At 33.4% G+C, this 10065-nt stretch overlaps 1 protein-coding gene and 1 long non-coding RNA gene across 5 annotated transcripts; one reads left to right on the top strand and one right to left on the bottom strand.

Annotated features, from left to right (window-relative positions):
- The first annotated feature begins 1133 nt into the window (after window positions 1–1133).
- On the top strand, window positions 1134–3354 carry LOC107807988 (uncharacterized). 3 transcript variants are annotated; one of them, XR_001653037.2, is made up of 5 exons: window positions 1134–1393; window positions 2013–2083; window positions 2197–2266; window positions 2356–2463; window positions 3196–3354. It is a non-coding gene; the product is annotated as an uncharacterized LOC107807988 (long non-coding RNA). The 3 variants fall into 3 exon arrangements; XR_001653036.2 differs by having other exon boundaries at window positions 2356–3354; XR_012695955.1 differs by having other exon boundaries at window positions 1134–1450; window positions 2356–3354.
- Window positions 3355–4839: 1485 nt separating this feature from the next.
- On the bottom strand, window positions 4840–9852 carry LOC107807990 (syntaxin-51-like). 2 transcript variants are annotated; one of them, XM_016632469.2, is made up of 6 exons: window positions 9562–9852; window positions 8032–8252; window positions 6957–7162; window positions 6519–6619; window positions 6346–6390; window positions 4840–5185 (listed from the first exon to the last, which is right to left on the bottom strand). In XM_016632469.2, exons 2-6 carry the CDS (start codon window positions 8247–8249, stop codon window positions 5054–5056), a joined length of 702 nt encoding a protein of 233 aa, XP_016487955.1. In that variant the 5' UTR covers window positions 8250–8252; window positions 9562–9852; the 3' UTR covers window positions 4840–5053. The 2 variants fall into 2 exon arrangements, with proteins under 2 accessions (XP_016487955.1, XP_016487953.2); XM_016632467.2 differs by having other exon boundaries at window positions 9454–9567.
- Between the last annotated feature and the right edge of the window lie 213 nt (window positions 9853–10065).

The raw sequence follows: 10065 nt of genomic DNA, 5'->3' as shown, positions 1-10065 counted from the left end.
ATAATGAGATTGAAGAGATGAAATTCAATTATGTGAAGATGCATAATTATACAGAAAAAAAACACAAAAATAGACAGTTAGTGATTCTTACTTTGAAAAATCTTTAAGAAGTTGCATAAGTTATGAGAACCAATAATTTGGCCGCTTAATGTTAACAATTGGATACTTATCGGCATCTTTAATAGACCTGGATAGTGCATCGGTAGCGTTTTTAGTATGTAATTGACCCAATACATAATACACTTCTTGCTTTAGTAAAGCAGTCTTTGAAGTTACTGATTCTTTAACTACGAAAATTCTTCGTGTCCACCATTGTTCTAATATGAAAAAAGAGTAGCATAACATCCATACATGCACCGTACTTCACTCTAAACGGAAGTTTAAAAATATGAGAAAGTTGAATATGTTACCTTCGAATCTTGTAAAGCCAATACAATTGAATACGGTATTTCCGGCTTAAAATAATCCGGTATTACCCACATTCGAATGACTCTAACTTTGAGATTTCATTGCATCGAGTTGCCTGAAATTTGTTTGATATCATGAAGTTGTGTAACCATATTTGCAAAGCAATTGTAATCAGACTGGTATATTGAGTAGATAAAATATGAAGTTGAAAAGCCTTTGAAAATATAAAGCGCATAAATCAATCAGTTATGGAGGTGTAGATAAAATAGGGATTTTTGGTTGGAAGCCCACGTTTGGGAGTACGATCAGTCGTGGGATAAAATCCGACTGTTTTCCTCCTTTTTTCACTTTTATGTATAAAAAAATAATTGCAAATTTGAGTGGGCAGTTGTTAAAGAAAAACACCAACTTCATACATGGCCGAATTTTTTAAAAAAAATTGTTTTCCTCCTCTCTTTTTTTTTGTTAACTTTTATTTATAACAATATAATCTATCTATTATTAAAAGCAAAGAAGTTAGCCATGAAAATTTGCCAAGTGTCGAATGAAGAGGATGCCATGTGCCAATTTTGAGACAGTACTAGTTAAATTAGGTAAATTTAGTTTATTTTTTGAATTTGAATTTCAAAATAATAAAAGACATTCTGAAATTAAAATTATATTATGAAACCCACCCCTAATATAACTCCTCCCCTCCTTGTGCTTTGACCTAAAAAGTAACGATTCCTACATATTTGGTTCCCACGATGATACTTCATTCCCATGATCTCAAACCACGATTTCTAACTCATATCCCACCAACTCTTCAGCGGGAATTGTCAGTAACATGATTTCACAGCCTTTTGAAATCATTTTTCTACTTTTACAATAAGTAACTCTTTCTCCCTTGTGCACATCAAGCAGGAATTCTGGATAGAAGCTATTAAGTCTTTTCCATTATAAGTTCACTGCACCATGTTGTCATAGATGATTTGGTACATTATAGGTGTAGTATTGCTCTCCTACTAATTGATACTGCTTTGTTTGATATGTGTTTATGAAGGTATGTTTGCTTTGTCGTCCACGCAACCATAACTCAATAACTTCTATAATTTTTCATTTAAACACAATTCCTAATTAGTAGCAGATTTGGGTCTATCTATTGTGGGATTTACAGTAGTGGGGAAACAAGTAATTCTTTGGCTAACTACCCCAATCTGCTTCACAATTTTCCACTTTTCATTCTTTTCGCTTCTTTCTTTGATGTTCTAAATTGTATTTTGTGTTAATTTGAGTTACAAGAGGCTTTGTTGTGCTTTGTCGAAACATATTTTAAGATCTTGGTTGAAACTCTGTAAATTCTTGAAAATATACCAACATACAGGAAATATAATCAATTCTGATTTTTCTTTAGTTGGAATGATTATATGATAAAAGTTCTAAAATGATTATCTACAGAAACTATAGAACAATGCATATGAGTGTGCTGACACTGCTGACACTTTTTTATTCCCGATACTTTATTTAAAATATATTTTATATTTTGGTTCATATTGTAGTAATGTAAATCACCTTACTCTGCATAAGTGTCTTTATTTTGATTCACATTTCTACTCAATTAACAGAGGAGTTAATGGCGGCTGAACGTAATTTCATTAGCGAAATTAACAGCAAGTCAATGAACTGGAAAATGAAGGTTCGTGAGGTTATTGATGAAAAGATTATGCTTTTAAATTTTATACTTTTATTTTTCATTGTTTGCATATGCATCAGTTAAATAGTCATTTAACTAATTGAGTATTTTTGTAGGAAGATCACATTTACGCAAGTGTTGGCATATCTCTTATCCAAAGGTTCAACCAACAAATTAAGGAAATAGGTTTGTATGTTATGAAGAATTTCGTGGTTTGTCCAAATAATATGAAGCTTAAAACCAAAGATCACAAGTTTAAGTTTATATTCACGCAGAAGATCAATAGGAAATAAAGGATCCATATTTCAACATGTGTAACTTCAAAGTTAGACCTATGAAGCAGCTGTCAAATTCACAAGAATTTGACGACAGTGAAATATTCGGTAATTAAATCTTCTCATTTTTTCCAGTTGTATTTTATTTTTCATGATCTGTTTTCTATCTTTTGAGAACTAAACCAATCCCAATTATAGTGTCAGAAATCAAAGCTTAAGCTTTAAATTAAAGTTGAATGACTTAATTTTGTTAGATACTTGAGTATTTAGGTGGACGGGTAGTTTTGCTTGTTGTAGCATTATCTCTTCTTCTTCTTCTTTTTTGTAAGTTATTCCATCCTCTGGATCCTTTATTAAGAAGAAATAAGATAAGATACTTGGGATCTATTTATTTTTCAATACAATCCCAATTACAATACCTTATATCAAAACTTAAGTTTCAGAATAAAGCTGAATTTCTTGATTTTATAGTTCAATGTTCGAATCAATATAGATACAATTACGGTCTTACAGACGAAATTGGCGAGGGATATTAAAAGGACTATCTGATCTTTCTCTGCTGCTCGGGCCATTTGATTTTTCTATACTGCTCTTCATTGATACTCTGTCATTCATACCATGAAGTGATGAAGCTATATATACAGTAGCACATCAGTAAAAAGATTCAGCTAACTTCGACAGATGAATTACGAAAGATAAATACTTCATCTATTTGTCAAGTTGCTTTATTTCATGAGCGAACACAAAGAAGGTGAACAATGAACTATTATTCAATGTGACTTCTTTCCTTATAAATTGTACTCAAATCTTGATGTTTAATTTTTTTTTAATTGTTTATAGGTCTTGGATAGCACCATACGTCTAAGCTATCTTCACAACTACTGGGAAAATTTCTTAGAATAATACTGTCATTTGGTCTTGATCATACTTAGGCCCCAATATTAGCCCCAACGAAATTCATCTATTTATTTTTTATTTTAATTCATTTGAATTCAATCCCTAAATTTTTTAATCTGCAATATACATATGTTTCTATTATCTCTCTTTGCTCTTTTTTTATTTGACTCGATCCGCGCATCGCGCGGGTACATATACTAGTTGCAAATATGAGAGGGTAGTTGTTGAGTAAAAAACGGTCAACTAAAAAAGTGGGAGGATTTTTTTTTATAACAGCGAACCAAAAAAGAGGAAGGAATTCTGTTTTTAATAGGCAAGTCTAATAATCTAATATATAATATAATAATAATAATGAGATTAACTGCAAAAACACAATCGTGGGAGGATTGGAAGTTTTTGAAATTTGATAAATTTAACTTTTTTTTCCTGATTTGTAGTTTGAATTTGAAACTCCAACTATCTTGGAGAGTAGTCCTAATTTTTAACATGTGTTAGAATTGTGGCTATTCCACTTGGCAGCCTAACGTAGTTTTGCTTTTGTTATTCTATATAGATAGAAGATTATATTATTATTATTATTATTATTATTATTATTATTATTATTATATTAAACTCTTATTATTGTTCTTGTTATTATCACTAATATTATCAATTTCAATTTATTTTATTTATTTTTTTAATATTTGAAGTTTGTATCATTTTCATATTTTTAGACAGTGTAAGCGGTGCTACGACATTTACATGGTGCCTAAAAACAATTGAATTACTTTCAACTTGTTTTGCTGCGAGAAGTAGCGCCTAGGATTCCACTTTCTACAAGTTTTTAAATATAAATCTTTCTGATGACATGATCAGACTCGTTGTTCTTTGTGATTTGCACAACTATATGCTCGTTTCAACAATTTGCAACCATTATTTCAAAGTTTCACTTTCACAATATACCTCTTAAAATTAAAATCTCCAATTTCTTGCAAAACGATAACTTGATGAATTATTAGAGTCACACAGTTAAACGTATATTCCTTTGTCTTATTTGGAAAAAGATGAAGAAAATTAAGAGCCCGTTTGGACATAAGAAATTTTTCACTTTTTTTCGAACTCAGTGTTTGGCCATAAAATTTTTAATTTTCACTTGAAGATAATTTTGGAATTTTTCGAAAATTTGAAAAACTACAAAAAGCTATTTATCAAATTTTTCAGTCAGATCACTCACAAAACTTCAAAAACAAATCGAAATTATATTCATGTTCAAACACTACTCTAATTTTCAAATACCATTTTCACCTGAAAATTTTTTTCACCTTTTTTTTGAAATTTTCCAATTCTTATGTTCAAACGCCCACTAAGAGTAGATCGAAAAACGAATATTACGCTTACGTTCGGTAAACAAAACAATTGATAGCTTCCAAAATCACAAAAAAGCATACCGAGGTGCAAGTTTCCAAAGAAAAAAGAACTTTTTCCTTCATCTTTTTTTTAAAAAAATTTAAATTTCAAGACAATTGCACACGAAAGAAACAAATATATAAAACCAAGGAGAACTCCAGTGCACTGATGCCTATCAGAAAAACTACTCAAACCTAGTACTATTAATAGACTTTATAAGCTGCTCTCGATGTCTTTTCTACATATGAAAGCATATCAAGCAGGAAAACGAGTTCAAAGCTGTCTCAAGTCTCAATACACTGATGTGATCACACAATCACAAAAAAATTGATTACACAGTAGAAACAGAAAGAGATGTTCAAGTTCTCACAGACACTTCTCATACACACACTCCAAGGCACTAGTTCTTTTGCATTTACAGATACTTAATCAACATATATATTGCCACAACAAGAACTACCATCCCAAGCACCGATAAAAGCAGGCACATGCAAGAACAACCACCCTTTGTGCGTTTGTTCAAAATTGCAAGCTTTTTCTGCACTCGCTGTTGAATGATTTTGAAGAATCAGGAAAGAAGAATGAATTAAATGACAGTTAGAATTCTCACCATGAATAGGATAACTGAAGAAAAGGAGACGGGCAAGAACTGTCTTACTAACAGAGCAAGTGTCTGTTTTAGAGCACGGTCTTTTTTTTTTACTGGATGAATGAGCATAGGTGTTGGAATTAGCAGAAAACTAATATATCTCATCCAATGACCAAATACCATAAACTATATGTGGTCTGGTAAAAGATGCATTCAGATTTCATGTAGATACTCCATAAAGAGCTCTATTGGTGCAGACGCTTTGTTTAGGTTATTTTTTCTTTTTCCTTCTTTTTTGGATAAAGGTGGTGTCTGGGCAAACTTACACGTGCATCGACTTAGGTAGATGTAAGAATTTCACCTAGTTTCGCACTTTCGCCTCTCTGGATCAAACATTTTTTACAAGGTTGTCACTCCAGTTCTTTCAACAAGCTAGGCCCAGTCCTCCGTGGGCAGATCACTTTGTTTAATAAAGACAGTTAGTTTGCCTTTCCATCAATGTCTCTTCTCCAAAAGATTTCACAAATGTTCCTCCTCCTCCTTAACCTTTTTGGTGATTCAACGCATTCAGGATTATGGAATAGGAAAAGGAAAAACATATCCCCTGACAGTTCCATCTGTCTCCTCCTAAACTCCCTCCCCCACCCCCACCCCACCCCACCCCACACACACACAACCCAACCCAAAAGAAAAAAAAAACATTAATGACACAAGCGAGACACGCGAACATATAGCTGTCAATTACCTGTGTTATTAGGACAGAAGTGTTTTCCCTTTCACCTATATCCTTAATGTGCTAGCAACTCACCTTTTTCGAAAACATACAACCCGTCTTTAGGTACCATCCCAATAACAAAGACGCCTCGGGGTGTAATGATTTAACTTCTAAGTATTTTAATTTATCCCATACTGAACCTCAACACATGATAGTTTTAGACTTTCTTCTCAAATTAAACATGATATGATTAGTCAATCCAAATTGACTGGCCTCTGAACAATTTTCGCGGAAGCGAGAAGATGTCCGCGAACTCTAAATGAATACACAGACTCCAATGCTCACGATAACTAGAGCCAAAATCAGGTCCAAGCAAGTGGTCCTACAAGTAACAACTTCTCACCTGAAGTCTTGAGTCTGTAACATCAACATGTTCGTCCAGGTTATCCTGCATAGGGTAAGACAATGAAAGTGCAATGAAATCAGTATCCACTATAGTAGGAGAAAGGTTGTATTTCCATAAGAAAATAAAGAGTAACTATAGTTCAATATAAACCGGGAAAATAGAGCTCATACAATAAGTCTTGTTTGCAAGCCAAGTTCTTCATTAACTGCCAGTGCTATATGTTTGGTGCTCATCACTGTCTCCTCCAAACTCTCAAGGCCCTCATCTTGCTCTGATTTGAGAGTAAAGCCAACAAATAAGCAAAATAACAGAAAACAAAAGCCAAGAACTTAGAAACATTTCAAACTAAATACTCCCGAATAAACAAAACTGAATACTCCCGGCGTCTCAATTTAAATAAACACCATGTATAAGTAGTAAAGGATGAAGAAACTACTAAGCTATCAAAGTAATAATTTGATTAGCTACATAAATCAAAATTCTTGAAACCTGTGAAAAATGTTTAAAATAATTTTTCATATAATGTCATCAAAGTTTAAATTTGAGCAGCCAAGTAAAGGAACAAAGTGTCCTACAAATTGAGGATGGAGGAGCAGATAAAAACTTGCCTTTCATGATTTGCCGTTGAAGACCGACAACACCATAATTATCAAGGCCTGTTGCTCTGCTCATAGCATCAACCGGCTTTATTTCTGGTCCAAGCAAGCTGTCCCTATTGGCGAAGCTTGACATGTTCAATGTGGAGGCCATCTGGGTTACTTTCGATTTTAAATTTGCAAGCATATCCTTGCGACGATTCATCTCTTTCTCTGTCCTACATACAGTAGAGAATGCTCATCAAATACATCCAGAAGGCAACATAACAGTAGTAACAGAAATACGTCAGTTTATTCAAATCTAGAGATGGATGGTGCAGCATGCGCACAAAATTCACAGGGACTTTAGAAAGACACAACTGTCCACACTGTTAGTCAGACTGATAAGTCAGATTGCAGAAGAGAGTCTTCAACATCTGAATTACCATAAGGACAATTCACATACAACTTATTGTATATACCAACCTAAACCTTTATTTCAGCAGTTCATTTCCATGGAACTCTCAATATTTCAAATTAAATGTGTTCAAAAACTTTATAAGATTTTCAAGGAAAAAAGAAATAAGAATTTTAACTTTTTACAATATATCAGTTGGCGCTTAAGGGATGTCAAGCCAAAATTGCAGTATTAAATCCAAGTTAAATTTACTTCGGATTGAGTAATACAGACAAAAACCCTAGGAAACTTTGGCCGAAAAACATGTGATTCATGGGTATCAAAAGTCCCGGTAAATGGAAATGAAATTGAAATGTCATTTCTGAATAAAATAGGATCAGAAACACATTCAACTAAATAAACATTCCCAATCATGTTAGAAACACATAGCAAGACAGATGACATTCAATAATCAGTAGCAGTTCTAGAAACAGATACAAAATTTACTAAAAAGATGTCAAAAGGCTGCAAGATAGAAAAACAAATCCGGCCATTTCTTTTAATTGAGCGGGGTTTTTTTCCATTAGCACTCTATCTGTTATACAATAGATTTGCACCCACACAGTAGAAGACTCAATTTAACATGGAATTCTACTTTTATACATAACCATCACAGCCACACAATGAAAGACTCAGACTAAGAACACTCACAAAGGCTGCTTTCCAGGAAGCTTTGACAGGAGAGACTGTAAGTTATCAAGTCTAGTTCCTAATATTGTGATCTTCCTCCTTATAGCGGATGAATGACGTTGCGCTTCTGGGCCTGAAGCAGGCAATGAGCTCCTTTCAGATATCATGTTAGTGATATCATCCGCAATTTTCAGTGCTTCATTATACTCCCGGATCCATGAGTCACCAGAAGAAGCCATTACCTGAAGAGACATCAGAAAGAAATACATAAATTTGCACAGTGAATACAACTTAATCAATCAAAACACCTGTAACAAGAGCAATACAACTTTAAGCTTCTTTTCCGTCATTCAATGTGCTCAGAGCTTTTGTGGAAGATCCACCAAGATAAAAACAAGGATCAAAAGAAACAACAGAAAACAAAGGGTAGGGAGACCATATTTTAAACGAAATTCAGAACCTAAGTTCACTTTCTCATGTGATGTGCAATACCATCTACATCCAACAACTTAGTCCAAAGTTGATGAAAAGTAGAGGATCATCAAGATTTAAGTTTGATGTGAGATCAAATGTTTCATGGTTTTCCAACTAAGAAAAATATGGATCAAAAGAAAACACAGAAAACAAAGGGTAAGGAGACCATTTTCAACGAAATTCAGAACGTAAGTTCACTTTCTCATGTGGACGTGCAACACCATCTACATCCAGCAACTTCGTCCAAAGATGATGAAAGCTAGAGGAACATCAAGTTTAAGCTTGATATGAGATCAGATCTTTCTTGGTTTTCCAACTAAGTAGAAATGTACCTCCTCCCCCCACTGGCCGCAAAGGAAAAAGAATCAAAACACCACAAAGGATAAGAAGGAAACAAAATTAAATATTTGGAATGTGATATTGAAGTTTATAGTGCATTATTGTTTCCTTCCCAAACAACTGGAGGCAAGAACAATAAATCTTCAATTACGACTTCTTTTTTTATAAACAAATATTCAATAATGACATAAAGACAGATGTAGCCTATAGGATAATGGTATAGTGTGATACATTCTAAACCATAGCTAATTTTAAGCCATAAGACATTCGTACTTGAATCACATAAGGAATTACTAAAATAGCAACCAACTTAATCTGAAGAAAGCAGTAAATTTCTTCCGTTTCTCCAAGGTAATCAAATATCATATGAACTATGAAACTCAACTACAGAAACTTAGCTCAATTGCAACCAAATATAGACGCAATTCTGCAAAGAAAAACATAGCTACAATTATATGAAACAACTAAAACCCGTATTTTATATGAATTATGAAACTCAACTACAAAAATTAGCTTAATAGCAGCCAAAAATCTAAGTTTCACGTCATCCAGAACCCTAATTCTTCAGTTGCGAAAAAAGAGAAAAATCAATATGCTGAATAATTTAGTCAAAAACAACAGAAACAATACCGAATTACGGGTGATTGGATGTACATTCGAGTTAATTACTTGAAGAAAAAAAAACAAGCAATTCAGACGATCGTACATACGTCAATTGAAAAAGAGTTTTATTATTACCTCTTTTTTATCTGAATTTCGTGGTGGCGATGGGTGTAATAAGTTAATAACTTTAAAGGAAAGGCGCCACCCACTTTACCGGCAAAGTTTTGTCCAGCTCCGTCGTCGTCTTCTTTATTGTCACGTTGAGACAATGACAAGGAGTCGTCGTTTACACTTTAATTAAATGAGAGTAAAAAATAAAAAAGATTAACTGATACTTCAACTTTTCCGTTAGAGCACGTCGTCGTTTTGATATGTCCAGTACACAATGCACGTCGTTCCTCCTCTTTTTCCTCCTTGAATATTAATAGTATTTCTTTTTTTGAGTACTAATAGGATATATATATTGCTTACTAGAAAGAGTTTAACATATACAAGTGTCACTTGTGGTGACATTAAGATTAGGTATCCCATGGACAAGGAGGTAGTGTTATCTGAAATGGCACATACAATATTCTGATTACCTAGGATTCTAAGTATATTACAAACTATAGTTGGTATTGATTTCGAAAAGGCGCATTC

The sequence above is a fragment of the Nicotiana tabacum genome, chromosome 10 (genome assembly GCF_000715075.1).
Source record: "Nicotiana tabacum cultivar K326 chromosome 10, ASM71507v2, whole genome shotgun sequence".
In the NCBI taxonomy this organism is placed as follows: domain Eukaryota; kingdom Viridiplantae; phylum Streptophyta; class Magnoliopsida; order Solanales; family Solanaceae; genus Nicotiana; species Nicotiana tabacum.
Note: the sequence above shows the minus strand (reverse complement) of the source record. Positions and strands in the feature narration are given on the sequence as shown.

What these genes read in the sequence shown, in the direction of transcription:
- LOC107807990 (XM_016632467.2), bottom strand. Translation starts at nt 9,531, where the DNA reads ATGTACGATCGTCTGAATTGCTTGTTTTTTTTTCTTCAAGTAATTAAC. An exon ending in CTTCCTGGAAAGCAGCCTTT is followed by an intron (nt 7,163 to 8,031) that starts GTGAGTGTTCTT and finishes TACTGTATGTAG; the next exon opens with GACAGAGAAAGAGATGAATC. An exon ending in TTACAGACTCAAGACTTCAG is followed by an intron (nt 5,186 to 6,345) that starts GTGAGAAGTTGT and finishes ATCATTCAACAG; the next exon opens with CGAGTGCAGAAAAAGCTTGC.